Source organism: Piliocolobus tephrosceles, chromosome 9, assembly GCF_002776525.5.
Source record: "Piliocolobus tephrosceles isolate RC106 chromosome 9, ASM277652v3, whole genome shotgun sequence".
In the NCBI taxonomy this organism is placed as follows: Eukaryota; Metazoa; Chordata; class Mammalia; order Primates; family Cercopithecidae; genus Piliocolobus; species Piliocolobus tephrosceles.
Genome location: NC_045442.1, coordinates 16,754,808 through 16,782,677, shown reverse-complemented (window position 1 = coordinate 16,782,677; position 27,870 = coordinate 16,754,808). Strand labels below are relative to the sequence as shown.

General features: G+C 39.3%; 1 protein-coding gene across 2 annotated transcripts in view; it reads right to left on the bottom strand.

Annotated features, from left to right (window-relative positions):
- Window positions 1–27,870, bottom strand: part of SHTN1 (shootin 1) — a 121,765-nt gene that overhangs the window by 35,007 nt on the left and 58,888 nt on the right. For both annotated transcript variants that reach the window (XM_023224300.1, XM_023224301.1), the window contains 5 exons: window positions 25,865–25,959; window positions 21,065–21,211; window positions 10,412–10,565; window positions 8,228–8,327; window positions 1,552–1,634 (listed from right to left, as the gene is read on the bottom strand). In XM_023224300.1, coding sequence (XP_023080068.1) covers window positions 1,552–1,634; window positions 8,228–8,327; window positions 10,412–10,565; window positions 21,065–21,211; window positions 25,865–25,959 — 579 coding nt within the window. The remainder of the gene's footprint in view (window positions 1–1,551; window positions 1,635–8,227; window positions 8,328–10,411; window positions 10,566–21,064; window positions 21,212–25,864; window positions 25,960–27,870) is intronic.

Genomic DNA, 27,870 nt, shown 5'->3' with positions numbered 1-27,870 from the left:
TTTCATTTGTAATGGTGCTGCAAGATTCCTGCTAAGAGACAAAAAACGAAGTCCAAATTTCAGTTCATTCAATACGCATGAAAGCAGGGGGATGTTGCCGAGAAGAGTAAACCCTCAAAGAGCTTGCAATCTGCTCAGGGGAGAGAGGTGGAAATAACTCAAACACCACAGCCAGAGTAGAGGTAGGGAGTGGGACATTAAATCCTTAAAGTAACAGAATTTAAAGCAAAATGCTGTCACAATGCATGGTAATGAGCTACTCATTACCATGTTGTTTGTACTAACAAAATAGGATAAAAAGGAGGACGAAGAGTCTGGAACACAGCAGCTATCTGCCCCGAATCTGCATGGAGGCTATGGAATTAGAACAGTGGCACAGAGGACCAAGATCTGGCCCCCTTGTTTTAAGCCTTTGCTGTCACTGTGGGTGCACACCAAACTGACTCCAGTGCATCTAGCCACTTGCTGGCTCTGCTCAATGGGAGGGCCCTTCTCCCTCCAGGACCATCTAATCATTGTCCTGTATATATCTATCTCCAATGAACCAGAGTCCTCTGAATTTTACCTCCCTAAATAGTTCCTGAATTCATGCATGTCTCTCTACCCCTGCTGCTACCACCCTCATCTAAGCTACCATCAACATTCATCTGAATGACTGCAATAGTCTTCCCTCATCCACCCTCATCCATTTACAGTCTGTTCTCTCACTGCAGCCAGTGCGATTTTTTTAAGGACAATTCTCATCATGTTATACCTCTGCTTAAAACTTCTACTGCTCTTAGGAGAAATTCCAGAACCTTGACCTTGACCTCCAGAATCTGGATCTTGCCTACCTATTAGACCTCCTCTCTTGGCCACCATGTTCCAGCCATATCAACTTTCTTTCAGTTTCCTAATATGCCAAGTTCCTTCCTGGACACTTTGGACCTTTGAATCCGCTGCTCCTCTATTTGAAATGGTTTTACCCTAAACACCACCCACCCAACCCACCCAATGTTCTAAAGGCACAACTACTCAGCTTGAACATCACTTTCAGACACCAGCAGTCCACTTCCACTATCTCTTAGCACCGTGTACTCCTCCTTAATTGTATTTAAATAATTACATATTTACTTGTTTACTTCCTGCCTAGTTACACTAGAATGTAACTTCTATATCATGTATCGCCAGCACACAACAGTGTAGTAGTATATACTAAGTATTTGACAAAGTCCCAGGTCACTTGCTACCAACTCTAAGAAGTCTTGCCCCAAATCCCTCATTTGGAATTACTCCCTCTCTCTCCAGTACACTCCAAGGTACCCTGACCTTTAATGAAAATATATTTGCCAGTATGTCTCTCATTACAGTGAGGTGTGCGTGTTGATCTCCTCTGGATAATAAACTACAGGAAGGCAATGAAGGTCACTGGTTCATTCTTACAGCTGTTCAGTGCTTTATACTATAAATGTTATACAACAACATGTTTATTGTCAAAGAACTTAACACACATGTGAATTGCCCCCAAAATGTACACCATCCAGCACTTGCACCAATGGAAGTGATGCTTACTTGCTTCTGGTTGAGTTGCCTTTTCTTTCTTAGCACCACTGCCACTGGGGTGGGATCGTTTCCTGATCATGGACATGAGGGATCTTTGGGAGAAAGAAAAAGATCAACAGGAGATTACTGGATACCTAGATCCTAAATAATCAGTAAAAATCTCACTCTTTGGTAGGTGCATGAATAGACAACTACAATTTAAGTCGTCTACTTTCCATTTTTAATAATATTAAAGTTTTCATCACTTTACAGAAGAGAAATACGTCTCATCCTCTTCTGTATAAAACCAAACTCATTATTGGAGAAAGTACACTGCTATAACTAATAGTAAAATGCATACAGACTTAACAAAGGAAAAAGAGACAAAAAATTTCAATACTCATATATATAAAATTCAGAAATAGCTCTCTATGTACTAGGTTAGAGGGGGAGAGAAGAATGAAAGAATTAGGGAGTGTTTCATAGTAAGAAGTGTATGTTATCAGTACCAACCTATTTGTGAACTATGGGTATAAAAACATCTGAATCCACATGATGTAGACCAAATACTTACGGATAAAATATATTTACACCACTCTCTCTGGTCCATTTAAAAACAAATCTATGTAAAATCAAATTATGATAAATTTGACTATACTAAAATTTTATAACCTTTGATATGCAGAATAAAAAGGATATATAACAAAATTCTATAGATCAATGAGAAAAAGTGCATAATACAAAATGGAAGAGAACCTTGCAACTCCAAAAAAGATGTCCAAATTTCCAATACATATACAAAAGAGGTGCTTGACTTCATTAGCTGTTAGGCAAACACAAACCCACGCGGGGATATCACTATACATTCAGCAAATAGACAAAATAAATCTGGTAATATCAAGGGTTAGTGGGTCTGTGGAGTAACAGAAGTTCTCAAACCAAAGAGGATATATAAATTGATAGTACCTTCCACTCTGGAAAACTCTTTGTAATTATCTAGTAGAGTCAAAAATATATGTATCCTATGAGCCAGTGATTCCACTGCCACATATCCAACAGAAAGGCAAGCACTCGTGCACCAGGATACATGAACAAGAATGCTCATGAAGAATTTCCGTGATTCCCCAGAACTGGTAATAATTCAAATGTCCATCAGCACCACAATGGATAAGTACATTCTGAGACCTTCATAAAGTGAATTAGGTATCAGTGAATATGAATAGACTTAAGCTACACAACGGATGAATCTTACAAAATAGTGTAGAGTAGGCTGGGAGCGGTGGCTCACACCTGTAATCCCAGTACTTTGGGAGGCCAAGGTGGGTGGATCACCTGAGGTCAGGAGTTCGAGACCAGCCTTGCCAACATGGTAACACCCTGTCTGTACTAAAAATATGAAAACATTAGCTGGGCGTGGTGGCGGGTGTCTGTAATCCCAGCTACTTGGGAAGCTGAGGCAGGAGAATCGCTTGAACCTGGGAGGCAGAGGTTGCAGTGAGCCAAGATCGCACCACTGCACTCCAGCTTGGGCAACAAGAGCGAAACTCCATCTAAAAAAAAAAAAAAAAATACATATATAAATAAATAAAAATAATAATGTAGACTAAAAAGAGCAAGACCACAAGGATACATGAAAATTCCAATTATATAAAGTTCAAAACCAAGCCATACAGATATTTACAGTAGTTTAGGGATACATGTTAGGCAGGAAAAGTTTTCTTCAATAATGCAAGGAAATGATCACCATAAAAGACAGCAATTAGAGAGAAAGGTGCTTATCTTTGGAAACGGATCAAAGGAAAGAATTAGGGTGCCAGTATTGCCTATTTCTTGATTTGGAGGGTGATTACACAGATGTTCACTTTAACATTATTTTAAAACTGTACATTGGCTTGTGTACATATCTGCATATATTATCATTTCCTCCCTAAAATGTTTACCAAAACATGAGTGAATCAATAATTTTTGAATTCCTTCAGCTGCATCATAAATGAACTCAGTGTGGTGAACTGTATTTGCAAAACAGTCCAGCAATAGAAAACAAATACTTGGAGGATAAGAAAGGCATAATGTTGCCCTTAGGAAAAGGGGCAAATGGATATACAGAGTAACGCTTGTTCAGAAGGTATCACCACCCAAGGCTTCTTTTTTATCCTTTTTTTTTTTTTTTTTTCCTGACACAGGGTCTCACTCTGTTGCCCATGCTGGAGAGCAAGGGCACGATCACCACTCATTGCAGCTCTGATCTCCTGCGCTCAAGTGATCTTCCTGCCTCAGCCTTTGGAGTAGCTGGGACTACAGGTACACCATCACTCCTGGTTAATGTTTTTTAATTTTTTGGAGGGGTCTCACCATGTTGCCTAGGCTGGTCCTGAACTCCTGGCCTCAAGCAATCTTCCTGCCTCGGCCTCCCAAAAGGCTGGGATTACAGACGTGAGTCATTGTGCCCAGCCTCCAGTTTCTTAATCATTATAATTTCTAGCTTTTTTAACTTTTCACTTCTACGTTTGCTTATATTATTAATCCCCTTCCTAATTGCCTTTTCTTAAAATTCCCAGACTCACTGGATAATCTCCCATAAAGCACAGTAGAAAGAAAAAAACGCATCCTGCTCTATCTAGCTTGGGAACCAATCACGGAGCTTCTGACTTTGTCTAGTTTCTCTTCTTTGGGCTTGCAATGGCCTAATGGAATTAAATTATTTTCACAAAAGTTAGAAACTCTAATTTACATAGAACTTTGAAATAAGTACATTTTATTCTAGAAGTTATAAAGAATGAAATAAACTTTACTTGCTCAATTTGCCATTCTGTCAGCTGAATCTACTTGTTACCACTCCATGGTGGGCTGGGAGTCAGGAGGGTTCTCACTAATCAGATGTCTCACCTTACCCTCGCACCACACCCTGCACTGACTTTGCCTCTGGTTCTACGAGGAAATTTTGCAAGTGTACATTATTGTACATAAAGATGATGAAGCAGGAATTTATTTTTTACTGCTCAGAGTACTTATATATATATTTACACGTGTGAAGAATAATACCTGTTTATTAGCATAAACCACCTAGATGACAGAAAGCGTTAGCGTAAAGGATTCTGAGTTGAAGCATAAGCTGTAGACATACAGTGCTCAGAGGAAAATCATTGCAATATTAAAACCAACAGTCAAGATGGGACTCACACTACAGGGAAGGCAGGACTCACAGGCCAGAGGAGATTAGGTCAAGACATCTGGGACCCATACTCAAACCTCTGGCCATCACTGCCCCATTTCACTGTCCTTTCAATTGAATGAATAAAATTTCAGGCACGTGTCGTCCCAAGATGGAACATTTCAGTGGAGAATTTTTACCCTAGTTTTTTTGTTTTTGTTTTTTTTGAGACAGAGTCTTGCTCTGTCGCCCAGGCTGGAGTGCAATGGTGCGATCTTGGCTCATGGCAAGCTCTGCCTCCCAGGTTCCTGCCATTCTCCTGCCTCAGCCTCCCAAGTAGCTGGGACTACAGGTGCCTCCCACCATGCCCGGCTAATTTTTTGAATTTTTAGTAGAGACGGGGTTTCACCGTGTTAGCCAGGATGGTCTTGATCTCCTGACCCCGTGATCTGCCCATGTCGGCCTCCCAAAGTGCTGGGATTACAGGCGTGAGCCACCGCGCCCAACCTTCACCTGTTAGTTTTCAAGTGTCCGTCATGGCCACTGTAATAGTTATTTTGTGTGTCAACTTGACTGGGCCATGGGGTGCCAGAGCTACTTGGTTAAACATGATTCTGGTGTTTCCATGAGGATGCTGTGGATGACATTAACATTTCAATCAGTAGACTGAGTAAAGCAGATGGTCCTCCCTGAGGTAGGTGGCCCTCAGCCAATCATTTGAAGGCCTAATTAGAACAACAAGGCTGATCCTCCTTCAACTAACAGGGACTTCCTCCTGTCCGACTGCCTTCAAACTGGGTTATTGGCTTTTTCTTGCTTTCGAACTTGAACTAACACACTGCCACTTCCTGGGCCTGGAGCCTGTCAAACTTCGGAATAAAACTACACCATAGGTTCTGCCAGTTCTCAGGCCCCTAGACTCAGCCTGGAACCACACCACTGATTCTTTTGGGTGTCCAGCTTGCCAACTCACCCTACAGACCTCAGGGCTTGACAGCCTCCATAATCACATGAGCCAATTTCTTATAATAAATCTGTATGTATATCTGCCTATATCTGTATCTACAGATATACATGTTCTGTTTCTTTAAAAAAAAACACTTAATAGCCTCAACCCTCTCCCCATGAACTATATCTGCATAAAACCTGTCCTACTTTCACTGCCACTGGGACAAAATGACCAAGATTTGCCTTCTTCCTCTTTCTTCTACCTATTCTTGGAGTCAAATGAGAGGGAAGAGAAGGGAAAAGCAGTAAGGCCACTTAAAGAAGCCACAGGCCCCAGTCTTTTTTTTTTCTTCCCGCTTTCATTTCTTTCTTTTTTTTTTTTTTTTTTTTTTGAGACGGAGTCTTGCTCTGTCGCCCAGGCTGGAATGCGGTGGCCGGATCTCAGCTCACTGCAAGCTCTGCCTCCCGGGTTTACGCCATTCTCCTGCCTCAGCCTCCCGAGTAGCTGGGACTACAGGCGCCTGCCACCTCGCCCGGCTAGTTTTTTGTATTTTTTAGTAGAGACGGGGTTTCACCGTATCAGCCAGGATGGTCTCGATCTTCTGACCTCGTGATCCGCCCGTCTCGGCCTCCCAAAGTGCTGGGATTACAGGCTTGAGCCACCGTGCCCGGCCCCCGCTTTCATTTCTAACCATGATTTACATCTGTATAAAACAAATGGGTCAGGAACAAAGTTAGAAAACTTTGATTTGTGAATACAAAATCCACTCAAACTCAATACATATGCAAATACACCTCTTTGGCAAGAAAGCACTCCTCACAAAAAAAATCTCTTTTCTTTTAAAAATTATGTCCTGTACTATTTAAATTCATCTTAAAATAAAAATCATATTATTCAATAAAATTTTCTTTAAAGAGCCTTATAAAAGAGTTCACACTTGAGACACAAATAGTCCTGAACATTCATTTCTCAGCGTAACTGTAAAGTGCTCTTTGGGAAAAAAAATTCTACTTAGGTTATAATTTACTTTTAATTCTAGGGGCTCTCAACATTTCTGAGAATAAAAATTAAAGGCCACCAGCAAGACTGTAATTACTTTTTAATCGTTCTCCCTCTTCGTGGACAGAAGTGACCTTTCTTATCAGCTCAAAATCCCAGACCTTAGAGAAAGATCAAAGTGATGAATTTCCAATTTTAAATGTCAAATCCAGAATATCTCCTACAGATTTAGCTACCCGGGAGAGAAAGATTTTAAAATACCTGAAATTCTTTCAATTGACTCTTGGCTCTATCACGTGTAAAAATTATTTTGCCTTAACTACTTCAATGGCTTAAAGTAGATTATGTCATACCCTGCTCAGTAAGGAAAACTAATGAGACTCTTTTTAAAAGGCAAAGTCCCATTTTCATAGTTGTGTGGGAGGAACATGCTACACATTCTATTCAGATGGATCAGCAAAGGTGCAAAGTATGAATAAATGGCCTCTCTGTGTGAAAGGATTAAACAAATCACATGAGTTAATGAAAGGTTAAAAAAAAAAAACTAGCAAAAGTTTTTAAATGCCATTTATTAAAGAACAAATTATACAAAAGCAGCTAATATCATGACATGAGCACATAAGTTGTCACCTTGGCAAGGAGGTTGTCTTATGTAATTCTGGATGGTGGCATGTGGAACCATAAAGAAGGCAAAATTTGACTCTAAATCTCCTAGTGTGTATTGTGCTCAAGTGACATACATAATGCCATCATGTCACCTTAGGCTTCAGAAAATACGAATTCCTGTCTGCATATGTGACTTCCTGTCACAAGAATTTAAACATAATTTATCTTTCTTATGGAAGGTTCCTCTCTTAACCTTACTAAAGGTATAAATACGAGGAAAGGGATAAAAGTAATTAATACTTCTAGTTTAATTACTCGTTTATAACAATTAGTATGTTTACATTTTCATTTAGTATTTTTATTTCTAAAATAAATGAACAAACCAGAGCTTTTCAAATTCGAATTAGCAAGACAGAAAAGTAAACACATTCTGGAGAAGCTCAAAATTCCTTGTTCTTACCATTAAAGGAAATCTTAATGTTATTGAATAAAATTTATATATTACAAGAAGGGAATAACATATTGGCTTATTAGGCCATTCTCATGCTGCTAATAAAGATAGACCTGAGACTGGGTAATTATAAAGGAAAGAGGTTTACTTGACTCACAGTTCCACATGGCTGGGGAGGCCTCACAATCACGGCGGAAGGCAAGGAGAAGCAAGTCACATCTTACATGGCAGCAGGGAAGAGAGAACTTGTGCAGGGGAACTCCTCTTTATAAAACCATGAGATCTCATGAGATTCCCTATCATGAGAACAGTGCGGGAAAGACGCACCCTAATGATTCAATTACCTCCCATGACACATGGGAATTGTGGGAGCTACAATTCAAGAGGAGATTTGGGTGGAGACACAACCAAACCATATCACTGGCCTTTAGAAAAATTTCCAAGAAAAGCATCAGCTAGTACCTTTCATGCTTTTAATATGGCTCCTCTCATGGCACAATCTGATGGGGAAGAACATTTGATGCAGAGCAGTCTTCCTGGATATGCTTACCGGATAGGATTGGGAGGTGGAGGGGGAAGTGGTGGTGGAGGAGGAGGTGGTGGAGGTACTGAATTCTCAGACTGGTTCACTCGTTTCTGGAGTTCATCAACTGCACAGAGAGCAAGCATTCAGAAGAGAGCTGAAACAAGCAACTAAACATTGTTCATACATGTGAAAGAAAGAACATAACCTTTCTCAAAAGTAAGTTCTTTTTATTAAGGCAAAATAAAAAATTTCAATATGAAATTGCAGACCTTTTTAAACTTTTCACTATCTAGTCTATTGCTAATGCAAGAGAGGACTCCCATCTATCGATATTAAATGTTATCTTTTTGCTGTATATACAACTTTAGAAAAGAAAAAACATTCAAAACAATGGCTGAAGGGTAGGAAGAAGTGAGTAGGCTGAAGAAATATTTGTTAACAACGAAGTATATTACTCAAACACTAAGAAATCGTTAATACTTGACTTTAAAAGTATACAGACCAAGAATTAATTTTAAAGATGACATTTAGTAATGAATTTTAATAACTGCATACTTCTCTCCCCTGCTTAATTTCCTTCAAAAACTGCAAATACTAGAGTCTTTGATTTTAACCAGATTCAGCTTCCTAAATCTGTAACTCAGAAACTTTTTGCTCTTTTGAAGATATTTCTGGAAATGCACCATATTCCTTCAAGTCTTTCATGAAGCAGGCATTTTACTTAGCAAGCACCAACGATGTCAAAATGCCTATGAATGGTGCTACAGAAGACATAACACCTGACTTCAAGGAACTGAACTTGTTTATATCACAGATGCTTATACCTATGAGATAATGGGTAAAAGGTGCTGCATACTGTTGGCATTCAGAGGTAGCTCTCCCCATCCACAGCCATTCCACTCTCCCCAACTAAGTGTACCCCCAAGGATCTGTCCATTTGTATTTACCCTCAACACTTAAATAGGCAGTGTGGGCTATGCTCTCCTAAACTGAGAATCCACTGGTCATTTCATGTGTATGCACCTATCCCTCCAAGAGGAATACGAGTTCTCTGAAGACAAAAAGCATAGTTCCTTTCCTTCTTTTTTTTTTTTTTTTTTTTTGAGATGGAGTCTTGCTCTGTCACCTAGGCTGGAGTGCAGTGGCGTGATCTCGGATCACTGCAAGCTCCGCGCCTCCCGGGTTCACACCATTCTCCTGTCTCAGCCTCTTAAGTAGTGTATCCTAGGATAGGGCTGGGTACACACACAGCAGATGCTAAGCATTAATAAAAGGCATTCAGAATTGAACCTCATGTGTTTCCAGTGTCTGCCTCCTCCATTCATAATAAAGGTGGCTTTGGCTACAGGCTACTCTGATATTCACTAAAAATAATGGAATATTTCTTAATTTTGGATCAATTAAAAATTAAATTATAATCAATTTTTATTGTGGATTAGAAAGCACTGAATGCTTTTAGAAGGAAAAAAGGCTTACGTGGTTCTTCTGCATAGGTTTCAAAATTCTAGTATAAAATTAACCAAAAAATATCTGAGGTGAATATTGAAGCTATTATAAAGGGAATGTACCTGCCTTCTTAAATTACCGACCTTCCAACAGAGACTTACACATATGCCTGCATAATAATCTAACTCGCACATTCCCGTTAAGCCTTCTAGAACTGAATGAATAAATCTTTTGATTTAAGTATCCCCTGGTGTTTTAAAAGGTTTTCCATTTAATAGATATATTGTTGCCCAGTTCATTGTTAAGTACGATATAGAAAGTATTACTTCGTGTGTATAATTAGATACCAAAGATGAAGGTGGTATGCACACCAAAGATGAAGATAGTATGTTTAAAAAGTTTAATACTTTCTAAAAATGCACTCTAAGTGAACAAAATAAAGTACATAATGAATATTCACCTCAAGCTCCCTGAAAAGTTTGGTCTTCCTATGCTAATGGTATCTCTGTGTCTTAATTCTGTATATGATGTTCATAAGGGCTCTAAGTCCAAAAAAGAAGTCTAAATATTTGTGAATTATTTAATACAGCAGCTATTCTACTGAATTGCAATGGTTAGAAATGAAGGAATTTAAAAACAAATCTTTGTATTTTCCCACAGCATTCAGTAAATGTTCTAGACTAACTATAGCCAGGTTTTGTACTAGGCATGAGTAATTCAAAGATTAGTAGTAAGACATAGTAGCCTACTCAATGCTTTTACCAGAGTGCTTTAAATTTCTGGCTTTCTCTTCAGAATTCTGATATTTCAATTCCAATTCCTTTTTATCTTCTTCTAGAAGCTCCAGTTGCTGTTTAAGGTTGTGTATTTCTTTGTGGAGTGTTTCATTTTCTAGTTGCTCTTCTAATTCTTTGACCTGTAAGTTATTTAAAAAAAAAAAAAAAAAAAAAAAGACTTTTATGGGTGACAGTTTTTCCTTTGTCAAAGAAAACAAAGGGAAAAAACAAATATTTCCCTTTGACTGTACTTCATAGCAAACAGATTCCGATCCATCTTAACAACCATGCAAATTCTAGATACAATTAACACAAAATCATAATCAGCTCTTTGATTTAAAATAAATTTACTGGGAGTTATGTACTAGACACTTTAACTTTTGTAAGTTTTATTTTAGGTTCGGGGTACATGTGCAGGTTTGTTATACAGGTAAATTGTGTGTCACAGAGGTTTGGTGTACAGGGTTGTTTCATCACCGAGGTAAAAAGCATAGTGCCTGACAACTACTTTTTCGATCCTCTCTCTCCTCCTACCCTCCATCGTCAAGTAAGCCCCAGTGTCTGTTGTTCCCTTCTTTGTGCCCATGTGTAATCAATGCTTAGCTCCCACTTAGAAGTGAGAACATTTGGTTTTCTATGCCTATGTTAGTTCCCTTAGGATTATGGCCTCCAGTTCCATTCATGTTGCTACAAAGGACATTATCTCATTCCTTTTTATGGCTACATAGTATTCCATGGTATAATGTGTACCACATTTTCTTTATCCAGTCTACCACGGATGGGCACTGAGGTTGACTCCATGACTTTGCTATTACGTATAGTGCTGCGATGAATGTAGACATAAAGACACGTGCATGTGTCTTTATGGTAGAACGAGTTATATTCCTTTGGGCATATATCCAATAATGGGATTGTTGGGTTGAATGGTATTTCTGTTTTAAGTTCTTTGAGAAATCGCCACACTGCTTTCCATAATGGCTGAACTTACATTCCCACCAGCAGTGTATAAGTGTCCTATTTCTCTGAAACCTTGCCAACATCTGCTATTTTTTGACGTTTTAACAATAGCCATTCTGACTGACACGAGATGGTATCTCATTGTGGTTTTGATTTTCATTTCTCTAATGATTAGTTGAGCATTTTTTATATGCTTGTTAGTCACAGAGACACTTTAATTTTTAAGTATGAGTCACTTTTGTAACCATTTTCAAAAGAAAAATTCAGGTAATATTTTAAAAGACCCCTGGGGGACACAAATTTAGTAATAAGTATCAAAAGTCTTCAAAAAAAAAGAAAGGCTTTTGATTCAGTAAAACCACTTTTAGAAATTATTTTTAAAAATACTCTGAAATGCATTCAAGGAAGTGGTTTTTTGCTTTGTTTTGTTTTTGTTTTTGTTTTGAGACAGAGTCTCACTCTTTCGGCCAGGCTGGAGTGCAGTGGCGTGATCTGGGCTCACTACAAACTCCGCCTCCCAGGTTTAGGCAATTCTTGTGCCTCAGCCTTCTGAGTAGCTGGGGCCACAGGTACATGTCACCACACTCAGCTAATTTTTGTATTTTTAGTAGAGACGGGGTTTCACCACATTGGCCAGGCTAGTTTCGAACTCCTGGCCTTAAGTGATCCACCTGCTTCGACCTCCCAAGGTGTTGAGATTACAGGCATGAGCCACCACACCTGGCCTGGAGTGTTCTTTACAACAACAAAACGCTGCAAATAACCTAAATGTCCACCAATATTTTTGATTTAATAAATTATGGCATGTTTATTCAATGAAATACGATGCAACTATTTTAAATCACATAGTTAACTATATACTGACATGAGAAGATATATTACCAATGGAAAAAAAATCAGGGCATAAAATAGTATGCATGGTATGATTCAATTTAAACAAACTATATTTACAAAGTGATATATTTACAGAAAGTTCAGCTATGCACCAAAATATGGGATACTTGGTTAATCTTCTTTAACTTTTGCTATATTTTAAAAATGTATTATAAGGAGTATATGTTATTTTTATAATTGCAAAAACCATATGCTGTGCTTAAAAGACGGCTGCATCTGCAAGGGAACTTACAGATAGCTAAGAAACATTTCAAGCCACATACAGATGGTCCCCAATTTAGGATGGTTTGAGATACAGTTTTTCGACTTTACAATGGTGTGAAAGTGACACGCATTCAATACAAACCACACTTCAAATTCTGGATTTTGATCTTTTCCCAGGCTCGCAATGTGTAATAAGATACTCTCTCACAATCCTCTGCAACAGCAGCCAGGCACAGCTCCCAGTGAGTCACATGATCATGGAAGTAAATAACTGATACTCTAGAGCGGGGGTCCCCAAACCCCGGGTCTTGGACTGGTACTGGTCCATGGCCTGTTAGGAACCAGGCTGCACAGAAGGTTAGCAGCAGGCATGAGCAAGCATTACCACCTGAGCTCCACCTTGTCAGATCAGCAGCAGCAATAGACTCTTATAGAACCGCGAACTCTATTGTGAACTGCACATGCAAGGGATCTAGGTTGGCCGCTCTTTATGAGAATCTAATGCCTGATGATCTGAGGTGGTGCAGTTTCATCACAAAACCATCCCCCACCCTCATCCCTCCCCAGTCCATGGAAAAATTGTCCTCCACGAAACCGGTCCCTAGTGCCAAAAAGAATGGGGATTGATGCTCTAGTTTTCTAGTTTTGATTGATGCTCTGTGTTTCCAGTTGACTCTGCCCAATTGTAGGCTAATACAAGTGTTCTGAGCACGTTTAAGGTAGGCTAGGCTAAACTATGATATTCAGTAGGTTAGGTATATTATTTTTGACTTACAATATTTTCATCTAACATGGGTTTATCAGGACGTAACCCCATCGTAAGTCAAGGATCATCTGTATATGAAAAGACTGTAAGAATAACTGTATATATACAGAGTATAAGTTTTAGAAGTAGTGATTATTATAATTTCATTGATAACTTTAATCTTCAGTACCCAACAAGGTATACATACAACAATTTAATCTTAAACCTCAGCTCAATTCAGTAGGTTCTAGGCATGTATTATTTGCTAAATGATTTAACTGTAAGTAGCTAGACTTTTCAGAACCAAAAGTTAAATTCTAGCATAAACTGAAACAAAAACACATTTTTTTTTCTCTTTTCTTGAAAAGTAATTCCTACACATGGGGACAAAAGAAAGAATGAAATTCTTTCCCTCCCACCCTGTTCTCCAGTTCTCTTTCCCAGGGGACTTTTATCATCTGTCCATCCAGAGGTACTCTACATATATATCATTTGTTTTTAAAATTATTTTTATTATTTATTTATTCTACTTTAAGTTCTGGGGTACATGTGCAGAATGTGCAGGTTTGTTACACAGGTATACACGTGCCATGGTGGTCTGCTGTACCCATCAACCTGTCATCTACACTAGGTATTTCTCCTAATGCTCTCCCTCCCCTTGCCCCCCTCCTGACAGGCCCCGGTGTGTGATGTTCCCCTCCCTGTTTCCATGTGTTCTCATTGTTCAACTCCCACTTATGAGTGAGTACAGGCAGTGTTTGGTTTTCTGTTCCTGGGTTAGTTTGCTGAAAATGATGGTTTCCAGCTTTATCCATGTCTCTGCAAAGGACACAAACACATCCTTTTTGATGGCTGCATAGTATTCCATGGTGTATATGTGCCACATTTTCTTTATCCAGTCTATCATTGGTGGGCATTTGGGTTGGTTCCAAGTCTTTTCTATTAAGAATAGTGCTGCAATAAACATGTGTGTATGTGTCTTTATAGTAGAATGATTTATAATTCTTTGGGTATATACCCAGTAATGTGATTGCTAGGTCAAATGGTATTTCTGGTTCTAGATCCTTGAGGAATCGCCACACTGTCTTCCACAATGGTTGAACTAATTTATACACCCACCAACAGTGTAAAAGCATTCCTATTTCTCCAGCATCTCTGGAGATTCCTATCCTCTCCAGCATCTGTTTTTTCCTGACTTTTTAATGATCGCCATTCTAACTGATGTCAGATGGTATCTCATTGCCATTTTGATTTGCATTTCTCTAATGACCAGTGATGATGAGCTTTTTTTCATATGTTTTTTGGCCACATAAATGTCTTCTTTTGAGAAGTGTCTGGTCATATACTTTGCCCACTTTTTGATGAAACTGTTTGTTGTTGTTTTTTTGTGTGTGTGAATTTAAGTTCCTTGTAAATTCTGGATATTAGCCTTTTGTCAGAAGGATAGATGGTAAAAATTTTCTCCCATTCTGTAGATTGCCTGTTCACTCTGATGATAGTTTCTTTTGCTGTGCATAAGTTCTTTAGTTTAATTAGATCCCATTTGTCAATTCTGGCTTTTGTTGCCATTGCTTTTGGTGTTTTAGTCATGAAGCCTTTGCCTATGCCTATGTCCTGAATGGTATTGCCTAGATTTTCTTCTAGAGTTTTTATTGTTTTAGGTCTTACATTTAAGTCTTTAATCCACCTTGAGTTAATTTTTGTATAAGGTGTAAGGAAGAGGTCCAGTTTCAGTTTTCTGCATATGGCTAGCCTGTTTTCCCAACACCATTTATTAAATAGGGAATCCTTTCTCCATTGCTTGTTTTTGTCAGGTTTGTAAAAGATTAGATGGTTGTAGATGTGTGCTGTTATTTCTGGGGTCTCTGCTATGTTCCATTGATCTATATCTCTGTTTTGGTACCAGTACCATGCTGTTTTGGTTACTGTAGCCTTGTAGTATAGTTTGAAGCCAGGCAGTGTGATGACTCCAGCTTTGTTCTTTTTGCTTAGGATTGTCTTGGCAATATGGGCTTTTTTTCTGGTTTCACATGAAATTTAAAGCAGGTCTTTCTAATTCTGTGAAGAAAGTAAATGGTAGCTTGATAGGGATAGCATTGAATCTATAAATTACTTTGGGCAGTACAGCCATTTTCACAATATTGATTCTTCCTATCCATGAGTATGGAATGTTTTTCCATTTGTTTGTATCCTCTCTTATTTCCTTGAGCAGTGGTTTGTCATTCTCCTTGAAGAGGTCCTTCACATCCCTTATAAGTTGTATTCCTAGGTATTTTATTCTCTTTGTAGCAATTGTGAATGGGAGTTCACTCATCATTTGGCTCTCTGTCTATTATGGGTGTATAGGAAGCTTGTGATTTTTGCACAATGATTTTGTATCCTGAGACTTCGCTGAAGTTGCTTATCAGCTTAAGGAGATTTTGGGTTTTCTAAGTATACAATCATGCCATCTGCAAACAAGAGACAATTTGACTTCCTCTCTTCCTATGTGAATACCCTTTCTTTCTTTCCCTTGCCTGACTGCCCTGGCCAGAACTTCCAATACCATGTTGAATAGGAGTGGTGAGAGAGGGCATCCTTGTCATGTGCCGGTTTTCAAAGGGAATGCTTCCAGCTTTTGCTCATTCAGTATGACATTGGCTGTGAGTTTGTCATAAATAGCTCTTATTATTTTGAGATATGTTCCATCAATACCTAGTTTACTAAGACTTTTTAGCATGAAGGGGTGTTGAATTTTATTGAAGGCCTTTTCTGCATCTATTGAGATAATCATGTGGTTTTTCTCATTGGTTCTGTTTATGTGATGGATTACGTTTATTGGTTCTGTTTATGTGATGGATTACTTCATCCCTGGGATGAAACAGCCTTGCATCCCAGGGATGAAGCCGACTTGATTGTGGTAGATAAGCCTTTGGATGTGCTGCTGGATTCAGTTTGCCAGTATTTTATTGGGGATTTTCACATGGATGTTCATCAGGATACTAGCCTGAAATTTTCTTTTTTTGTTGTGTTTCTGCCAGGTTTTGGTATCAGGATGATGCTGGCCTCATAAAATGAATTAGGGAGGAGTCCCTCTTTTTCTATTGCTTGGAATAGTTTCAGAAGGAATGATACCAGCTCCTCTTTGTACCTCTGGTAGAATTTGGCTGTGAATCTGTCTGATCCTGGGCTTTTTTTGGTTAGCAGGCTATTAATTACTGCCTCAATTTCAGAACTTGTTATTGGTATATTCAGGGATTCAACTTCTTCCTGGTTTAGTCTTAGGAGGGTGTATGTGTCCAGGAATTTATGCATTTCTTCTAGATTTTCTAGCTTATTTGTGTACAGGTATTTATAGTATTCTCTGATGGTAGTTTGTATTTCTGTGAGATTGGTGGTGATCCCCCCTTTACATTTTTTATTATGTCTATTTGATTCTTCTCTCTTTTCTTCTTATTAGTTGGGCTGGCAGTCTACCTATTTTGTTAATCTTTTCAAAAACACAGCTCCTGGATTCACTGATTTTTTTTGAAGGATTTTTCGTGTCTCTGTCTCCTTCAGTTCTGCTCTGATCTTAGTTATTTCTTGACTTCTACTAGCTTTTGAATGTGTTTGCTCTTGCTTCTCTAATTCTTTTAATTGTGATGACAGGGTGTCAATTTTAGATCTTTCCTGCTTTCTCCTGTGGGCATTTAGTGCTATAAATTTCCCTCTAAACACTGCTTTAGCTATGTCCCAGAGATTCTGGTATGTTGTATCTTTGTTCTCATTGGTTTCAAAGAGCTTCTTTATTTCTGACTTAATTTTGTTATTTACTCAGTAGTCATTCAGAAGCAGGTTGTTCAGTTTCCAGGTAGTTGTGTGGTTTTGAGTGAGTTTCTCAATCCTGAATTCTAATTTGATTGCACTGTGGTCTGAGAGACTCTTTATGATTTCCATTCTTTTGCATTTGCTGCGAAGTGTTTTACTTCCAATTATGTGGTCAATTTTAGAATAAGTATGATGTGGTACTGAGAAGAATATATATTCTGTTGATTTGGGATGGAGAGTTCTGTAGATGCTATTAGGTCTGCTTGGTCCAGAGCTGAATTCAAGTCCTGAATATCCTTGTTAATTTTCTGTCTCATTGATCTGTCTAATATCGACAGTGGGGTGTGGAAGCCTCCCACTATTATTGTGTGGGAGTCTATATCTCTTTGTAGGTCTCTAAGAACTTGCTTTATGAATCTGGGTGCTCCTGTATTGGGTGCATATATATTTAGGATCATTAGCTCTTCTTGTTGCATTAATCCCTTTACCATTATGTAATACCCTTGTCTCTTTTGCTCTTCATTGGTTTAAAGTCTGTTTTATCAGAGACTAGGATTGCAACCCCTGCTTTTTTTTGCTTTCCCGTTGCTTGGTAAATATTCCTCTGTCCCTTTATTTTAAGCCTATGTGTCTTTACACGTGAGATGGGTCTCCTGAATACAGCACACCAATGGATCTTGATTCTTTATCCAATTTGTCAGTCCATGTCTTTTAATTGGGGGCATTTATCCCATTTACATTTAAGGTTAATATTGTTATGTGTGAATTTGATCCTGTCATTATGATGCTAGCTGGTTATTTTGCCATTAGTTTATGCAGTTTCTTCAGTGTCATTGATCTTTACAATTTGGTATGTTTTTGCAGTAGCTGGTACCAGTTTTTCCTTTCCATGCTTAGTGCTTCCTTCAGGAACTCTTGTAAGGCAGGCCTGGTGGTGACAAAATCTCGCAGCATTTGTTTGTCTGTAAAGGATTTTATTTCTCCTTTGCTTATGAAGCTTAATTTGGCTAGATATGAAATTCTAGGCTGAAAATTCTTATCTTTAAGAATGTTGAATATTGGCTCCCACTCTCTTCTGGCTTGTAGGGTTTCTGCAGAGAGATCCATTGTTAGTCTGATAGGCTTCCCTTTGTGAGTAACCCAACCTTTCTTTCTGGCTGCCCTTAACATTTTTTCCTTTGTTTCAACCTTGATGAATCTGACGATTATGTGTCTTGGGGCTGCTCTTCTCGAGGAGTATCTTTGTGGTGTTCTCTGTGTTTCCTGAATTTGAATGTTGGCCTGTCTTGCTGGGTGGGGAAGTTCTCCTGGATAATATCCTGAAGAGTGTTTTCCAACTTGGTTCCATTCTCCCCATCACTTTCCAGCACACCAATCAAACATAGGTTTGGTCTTTTCACATAGTCCCATCTTTCTTGGAGTTTGTTCACTCTTTTTCAGTCTTTTTTTCAAGAATCTTGTCTTCATGCTTTATTTCATTAAGTTGATCTTCAATCTCTGATATCCTGTCTTCCACTTGATCGATTTGGCTATTGATACTTGCATACGCTTCACCAAGTTCTCCTGCTGTGTTTTTCAGCTCCATCAGGTCATTTTTGTTCTTCTCTACACTGGTTATTCTAGTTAGCAATTCCTCTAACTTTTTATCAAGGTTCTTGGCTTCCTTGCGTTGGGTTAGAACATGCTCCTTTAACTCGGAGGAGTTTGTTATCACCCACCTTCTGAAGCCTGCTTCTGTCAATTTGTCAAACTCATTCTCCATCCACTTTTATTCCCTTGCTGGCTAGGAGTTGTGATTTTTTGGAGGACAAGAGGCATTCTGGTTTTTGGAACTTTCAGCCTTTTTGCACTAGTTTTTCCTCATCTTTCTGGATTATCTACCTTTGGTCTTTGATGTTGGTAACCTCCGGATGGGGTTTTTGCGTGGATGCCCTTTGGTTGATGTTGATGTATTCCTTTCTGTTTGTTAGTTATCCTTCTAGCAGTCAGGTCCCTCTGCTGCAGGTCTGCTGGAGTTTGCTGGAGGTCCACTCCCAACCCTGTTTGCCTGGGGACCATCAGTGGAAGCTGTAAAACAGCAAAGATTTCTGCCTGTTCCTTCCTCTGGAAGCTTCATCCCAGAGGGGCACCCGCCAGATGCCATCTGGAGTTCTCCTGTATGATGTGACTGTAGACCCCTGCTGGGAGGTGTCTCCCAGTCAGGAGGCACTGGGGTAAGGGATCCACTTGAGGAGGCAGTCTGTCCCTCAGCAGAGCTCAAGCACTGTGCTGGGAAATCTGCTGCTCTATTCAGAGCCGGCAGGCAGGAACGTTTAAGTCTGCTGAAGCTGCGCCCACAGCTGCCTCTTCCCCCAGGTGCTCTGTCCCAGGGAGATGGCAGTTTTATCTATAAGCCCCGACTGGGGCTGCTGCCTCTCTTTCAGAGATGCCCTGCCCAGAGAGGAGGGATCTAAAGAGGTAATCTAGCTACAACAGCTTGGCGGAGCTGCAGTGGGCTCTGCCCAGTCCGAACTTCCTGGTGGCTTTGTTTACCCTGTGAGGGGAAAACAGCCTACTCAAGCCTCAGTAATGGCAGACACCCTGCCTCCTACCAAGCTCGAGTGTACCAGGTTGACGTCAGACTGCTGTGCTGGCAGCGAGAATTTCAAGCCAGTGGATCTTGGTTTGCTGGGCTCTGTGGGGGTGGGATCTGCTGAGCTAGACCACTTAGCTCCCTGGCTTCTGCCCCTTTCCAGGGGAGTGAACAGTTCTGTGTTGCTGGTGTTCCAGGTGCCACTGGGGTATGAAAAACACTCCTGCACCTAGTTTGGTGTCTGCCCAAATGGCTACCCAGTTTTGTGCTTGAATCCCAGGGCCCTGGTGGCATAGACACCCAAGGGAATCTCCTGGTCTACAAGGCTTGCAAAGGCCGTGGGAAAAGCATACTATCTGGGCTGGAGTGCACCATTCCTCACAGCACAGTCCCTCATGGCTTCCCCTCGGCTAGGGGAGGGAGTTCCCCAATCCCCTGCACTTCCCAGGTGAGGTGACACCCCGCCCTGCTTCGGCTCGCCCTCCATGAGATGCACCCACTGTCTAACCAGTCCCAATGAGATGAGCCAGGTACCCAATGCAGAAATCACCTCCCTTCTGCGTTGATCTCACTGGGAGCTGCAGACCAGAGCTGTTCCTATTCGGCCATCTTACCAGCCACCAAATATGAACATTTCTTAGTGACGCAAAACTAATTAACTCTACCTCACCACCAACTTTGTAAAAACTTCAGAACTTCCAAGGATTAAATGTCAATACTGTTGCCACAGAGGCTTTGACAGGTGATAACAAGTAGCAGCTAACAGCCTTTCCTTCCCAAATGAGGTACATTATAAGTAGCATAAACATTGACATAATTTTTCTTAAGTGGTCTCTTTAATTTGAAAGTCTTTGTTCCACTTCTTTGCTTCTCCTCTCCCACATTCTCCTCTCACCTACCACAATGACTATTCTTTCTTCTTGGCACACAGAGGTACACTATGTCAGCTGGAATAGCTCCACTCATCAAACTGAAATAACCACTTAGGAAGTCTTTAAACATACACATTTGTGCAAGTTTACAAAATCAGAAATTTTCTCTAAGCAAACAATTACTACTAATATGGACTTCCATTTTCTCTGAATAAAACCTATGCCCTCCAACAAGTGCTCTGAGATGAATAGAGCCTCTTAGTGTGTGCAGTCTCCAAAAAATACGTTTCCAAAAATCCAATTTCCAGACTTTGCATTATCCAAGCTCTTCCTGAGTTATATCTCTTTCCCTTGCTTCTTCCGACCCTTTGGACAGTCTAAAGAGTATTATAAAGTGTACAACAGTGTGTTACAAATTTCAGTTTCACAACATTAAATTCATTTAGTTATTTTTTTCTAAAAGGTGGTTGGAAGGACTTAGTAACTAAGGCAAAATATGAAACAGTAAATGACTGGACTGACTCCACAGGCACCCTTCATCTTAAATATATGTGTGTATGCATGTACGCGTGTGTGTACCTAAAACTCCAGAAGAAAAGGGGTTACCTTTTGTTGATGCTGAATTCTCTCTTCTTCAAGGAGCTGGGTGAGTTTTGCATTTTCGTCTAAAGCTTTCAAAAGCTGCTGATCAGGGACGGAGTTCTGCAGCAGAAGGTGGCTTTGCCTCTTTAGCTTGTTTTGCTCAATGAACATCTGCAAAAGTTTGTTACAAGAATGTATATATCATTCAATCTCACATATCTCCTCAACTGTAACTTCAGCAAAAGTAAAGTACATGGAATTTTTATTAAGACATTAAAGGCAAATTCTGACTTGTACAAGTTTTAGAGGCAGTGATTGCTATGATTCCTTTTATATAATCTTTAATATCTTTACTCCTGCCCCAACAAGATATTTATACAATAAGCTGGTCTTACTCTTCAGTTTTTAATATTTTATTATTGCTTTAAAATACACTAATATTAATAGCAGTAGCTCATATTTCTCAAGAACTTACCTTGTGTACTCCACTAAATATTTTATATGCATTATTTTAATCCTTACACCAATCCTATTAAAGTGCTTCTACTATGAAGAGGTAACATTTACTAAACACTATGTGATAGACATGGTGTGATAGACATGGTTTTTAATGTAAAATCATTCATTATATCTTATAATCCTTAAAACAACACTATCAAGTAGACACTACTATCATCTAATTTTACTGATAAGGTAACTGAGGCTCAAAGAAGTTAGGCGACTTTCCCAAGAACACATGTAAGTGACAAGACCAGGATTTAAACCCATATCTGATTTACACGCCCAAGCTCTTAACTATCTGGTTAAGTTCCTCTACTATTTACTAGATCTACTGTTTTGTTTTAAATTAGTTTCTCCCCACTGATAAAAGTAGTTAACAGTAGAAGGGTAAAGGGGAGAAGGGAGACAGTATACTTTCATTGAGCACTTTATTAAGCAATTTATATATGTTATTTATCAAATCCTCACAACTTTACATGATTGAAAATAACATTAATTTCTATTCACCTGTTATTTCTTTTCCTTAACACCCTACCCAATTTGGCCAGTGAGTGATTCCAAGTATGAAATGTTTCTGTTAAACTCTGAAATCTGGCCTACCAATTTTATAGTAGAGCTTCACCTTTTCAGAGTTTTAATAGCATTACGAAATTTACACTGGAACTTAACTGAAAGCTCTGAACTGTAAAATGATTTGCTACAGCCCTCATGTTAGTTTGTTCAACAACTTCACCCACCATGTAACAGAAAAAGTCAGCAAATAAAACTCAGGACAAAAATATTTTCCATCAACCTCCATGTGGCAAGACCGCAGCTTTAATGATTTATACAATCCTTAAGCTCTTGATCAGTAACGATTTCCAAATAGAAGTCAAGTCATGAATATACTATACTAAAACACTAACATTTTCTTCCCAGTATGTCTTCCTGTGAGAGAGGAAAAAAAGGTCAGAAGCTTTCCTTCTTTGCCTGTGCAGGGATTTATGAAAAGCCCACGAAACTACGACAGGGTTCTTCTGCAGAATTAAAACACATTACAAAGTCAAACAGGTAAATAAACAATTGTATATACATGAAACCCACATTCTTCTTCCATCTGTGTGAGAGTGAGAGGTATAGAGACTGCAGTGAGGGAGAGTATGTGCATGTATGCTTGGCTGGAGAAGGGTGAGACGCAGCTTCAGCATTCTAAGAAAGAGTAATCAATATTTCATTACAGTATCTTAAACTTCAGACCAGTGATTTAATTAAAATGAATTGTTTTGGGTGACCATTATGATTACAGTAATTTTTTTTCTTTTTTTTTTTTTTTGAGATGGAGTCTCGCTCTGTTGCCCAGGCTGGAGTACAGTGGCACAATCTCAGCTCACTGCAACCTCCGCCTCCTGGGTACAAGTGATTCTCATGCCTCAGTCTCCCGAGTAGCTGGGACTACAGGTGCCTGCCACCATGCCTGGCTAATTTTTGTATTTTTAGTAGAGATGGGGTTTCACTATGTAGGCCAGGTTGGTCTCGAACTCCTGGCCTCAAATGACGCCCCCGCCTCGGTCTCCCAAAGTGCTGGGATTACAGACGTGAGCCACCATTCCTGGCCAAAAAATTTAATTATATTGAATAAATTTAAAAATTTAATATAGTTATGAAGACAACTGATAGTTTTCTTGTTGAGGGGGGTTATGTTTTTGGCTTTGTTTTCTAAATAAACTAGTGGGAATTAAGAGTGGGGGGTAACTTTCAATTTTTATTTTATACATTTAGAAAATATTTGTATCTTTGTGCAAGGCACACATATTCCTTTTTAACTAAAAATATAAAGTAAATTAACCTTAAAAATTGATTTCTAGGGCTCTAGACTATAAGCTCCAAGAGGGCAGGGCTCATATTTGCTTTCTTCACCACTGGATTCCCAATGTCAGCACAGTGTCTGGCACAGTAAGATGTTTGCTGCATGCCCTAAGTGGTAAGTAAAATGCAAAAGAATGGGACTCTGTTGTTAAACTAAGTTTTGTGTCTTTGTACTTATCTGTTGAAAACCTGAGAATGCGTAAACTATGTAAAAAGGAAAATATGCTAGTTCCAATCTAGTGCTATTTTTTTTAAAAGTTTTCTTCTCACTATTGTGTAGATTGAAACTAGGCCGGGCGCGGTGGCTCAAGCCTGTAATCCCAGCACTTTGGGAGGCCGAGACGGGCGGATCATGAGGTCAGGAGATCGAGACCATCCTGACTAACACGGTGAAACCCCGTCTCTACTAAAAATACAAAAAATTAGCCGGGCGAGGTGGCCGGGGCCTGTGGTCCCAGCTACTGAGGAGGCTGAGGCAGGAGAATGGAGTGAACCCGGGAGGCGGAGGTTGCAGTGAGCTGAGATCTAGCCATTGCACTCCAGCCTGGGCGACAGAGCAAGACTCCGTCTCAAAAAAAAAAAAAAAAAAAAGAAACTAGATACTGTAAAATTGTTGAGTACTACTGCAAATATTTATGCTGCCAACAACGCAAGTACCATTGCTCTTGCTTCCTTTCTCTCCTCAAACTTCTACCTCCTCATTCTGGGTTAACATGTCAGCATCATTGTTTCCACCAACCACTAAGACTGAAGACCAGGTGAACGGCAGAGTCGATCATTCATTTTTGTCCTCTTACTGCAACCTTGCTTCTTCCATCTGTCTTCTCTGCTACTACATGGCCTTCAAGTTTTTATTTGAGCTGCTTTGTATTCTAACATCATTGTGCAAACAACAGATGGAAAACTGAAAATGTCTTGAAATGAGACCGTGCTATTCAGGTCAAAATCCAACCTTTCCAGTTTTGCATTAAAAAAGCCAACCTTTCCAGTTTTGCAATAAAGGCATCTTCACATTATCCCTGCTTCCTCACCCCCTCCACTGTTTTATTTCATTGCATTATTTATATTGCTGCAACGTTTTCCAGAGGGCTCTGACACACTTCAATTCTTTTTCCTTTCTTCCAAGTAATAAGAGAAAAATATTTACTCACCTTTCATTAAATTCTCTGAATAAAATGAATCATAATATTTCAAGTCAGATCTACTTGGCCCAAACCTTTGGTAGAGTTCATTGCTAGCACAGCTATGCTCAAGCACAGAAAGAGCCCCACAAAACCATAATCAGATTTTCAAATGACATTCCCATAATGCCATGCTTTGTCTTCCTTCTATGCCTTGGATACCTTTACCTAGGACTGTTTTACATTTCCTGAGCTATTTCCCTTCAACCCACAGTATGCACATAAATTCAAACTACACGTACAGGATGGAGATCTCATTGCAGACCAGTTTTTGAGTTTAGCCGACTGGTGAACTCCTCATGCCCCTGGACGCTAGCCCCAGGGCCATGGAAGACCCAATGACTGCGTGTCAACAGGTAAGCCGGAACAAGAGATGCTCAAAGCTGATCTCTAACATGAGAGGAAGATCAGTAGGCTGGTGAAAGGTTGAGATAATGAAAATGAATATACTACATGGCAGTGTTCCACAGCCAGTGGAAGAATCGCCTGGCATAATGACAGCACTGCACAATGGCTGAAGAGAAATACTGATACCATAATACTGTTATCTGAGACGGTATATGGAGATACCTCCAAGAATTTAAGCCTATTTGAAATGTACAGGCATCCTGTACCCAAGCTAGACTGTCCATCACAAGCCATGGATATCACCAAATGCAATTCCTTTCCCTCACACGGCATTTTATAGTTAACACAACACTTTTGAAAAATTTTGCCATTAAAAATCCACTTAGTCAGGTCTGTATTACTGTCCATTTTACAGATGGTAAAAGTGAAGCCCTGAGAGGCTGAAGAATTGCTCAGAGGTCATACAACTAGTAATTGACATGGCCAAAATTTGAGCCCAGATCTTTTGACAATGAACTTGATACTATTCTGTTATCTGCCTCCCTAAACCAGCAGATCCTTAATTCAAACTGGTGAGTTCTTACTCAACCTCATGATAAGGTCCCTTACAAAACAAAATTAAAAAGGTTTTTACTACTGGGCACAGTGGCTCATGTCTGTAATCTCCCAGTACTTTGGGAGGCCGAGGCGAGCAGATCACGAGGTCAAGAGATCAAGACCATCCTGGCCAACATGGTGAAACCCCATCTCTACTAAAAGTACAAAAATTAGCTAGGCATGGTGGCGAGTGCCTGTAATCCTAGCTACTCGGGAGGCTGAGGCAGGAGAATCGCTTGAATCAGGGAGTTGGAGGTTGCAGTGAACTGAGATTGTGCCACTGCACTCCAGCCTGGCAACAGAGCGAGACTCTGTCTCAAGGGAAAAAAAAAAGTTTTTACAAGATACCCACCTCTTGTGCAAATGACTCCGCTTTCTTTCGAAGGTCCTTCTCCAGCTCCAGGTTTACTTGCATCTCCTCATACTCTTCTACAGCTAACATAGACACTTAAGAAGATAAAGGAAAAAAAAAAACCCAGACAATAAGTCACACAAATAATCAGGAATATGGATGAAAAACAGTGTTGAAAAGATTCTTCATACCAGCATCCAGGTACCCTCATGCATTCCTGGTTGGCATATAAATTGATAAAACCTTTTTGGAGAGCAACTGGCAATGTGAACCAAAAATCTAAAACTACTCATACACTTCTAGGAATGCATATGCTAAGATTGTGCATATACAGACATTTGGTTGCAAGGATGCTCTCCACCTCACTGCTGATAAAAGTGAAAGGACATAATGCTGTAACACTGAAGGAGCAGTAAATTGTGATACAAGAAATATTATTCTGCCATCAAAATTATATTGTAGAAGCATACTTAGTAAATGGAAAGACATCTGTGATGTATTTTTAAAAACAGATTGCAAAAATTAGTGCAAAATGAATTCATTTTTGTTCTTTAAAAGCCACAGATAAAGCACATCAACAGCCATTTCACAGAATAGAAAATATACAAAAGGCCAATAAACATGTGGAAAGATGCTCATCTTCATTAGGAATCAGGCAAATGAAGAGTAAAAACACTTCTTACACCCGTCCAAGAGGCTACTGGTAAAAATTTTAAAGCATGGTTTTATTAAATTTGGAGAGGACACAAAACCATGGAAACACATATATTGTTAATAGGACTGTAAACTGATAGATCTTATACAATTTGGTACGCAGTGAAAAAAAAATTGAAGGTAAAATTTTACATTTGGCATATGTCTTAGAGAAACTCTTGGACGGCCGGGCGCGGTGGCTCAAGCCTGTAATCCCAGCACTTTGGGAGGCCGAGACGGGCGGATCACGAGGTCAGGAGATGGAGACCATCCTGGCTAACATGGTGAAACCCCGTCTCTACTAAAAATACAAAAAAAAAAACTAGCCGGGCGAGGTGGCGGGCGCCTGTAGTCCCAGCTACTCGGGAGGCTGAGGCAGGAGAATGGCGTGAACCCGGGAGGCGGAGCTTGCAGTGAGCTGAGATCGGGCCACCGCACTCCAGCCTGGGTGACAGAGCAAGACTCCATCTCAAAAAAAAAAAAAAAAAAAGAAACTCTTGGACATGTGCACCAGATGACATGTCTAACAATTTTTATAACAACACGACTCAGAATAGCAGAAATCTGGAAACAGCCCAAAGTCTACCAATAGGATACTACTTGAAATAATTTTAGTGTAGTCACCTAATGGAATAGTATACAGCAGCGAAAACAAACATACTACAGCTATGCCTGTCCACATGCGTGAATCTCACAAACACAAAAAGTTGCAGAAGGTTATAGGAAAAATGATTCCATTTATATAGAGTTCAAAAATATGCAAAATTAAACAATGCTGTTTAGGGATACATACATATTTGGCAAAACTACAAATTATAGAAAGGAAATAATAAAAATTCAAGGGAGAGGTATGAACAGAGAGGGATGTTCATGGGTTTACAAGGTACCAGCAAGTATAGAGAGAATTCTTTTCTCTGTCTTATATATATATATATAATAAACATATTTAACACAAAATTCAACGTGTATATATATAGATTTGTTTAAGATTGGAAGAATATACACTAAAATGTTATTAGTGCTTATCTTTGAATTGCAAAAGTTGAGATTTTTTTTTCTTACATGAATCTAAATTTTCCACCAAAGAAAGTATATCACCTGAAGATATATGTTTTTAAATATATATAATATATAATATTAAATGCAAATAAATGTATAAATGTAAATGTATAAAATGTAAATATTTTATATAATATATTATATATATAATAATTTTTATATATAATATGTATTATTTATTTATTTATTTATTTATTTTTGAGAGACGAAGTCTCGCTACGTCTGTCGCCCAGGCTGGAGTGCAGTGGTGCAAT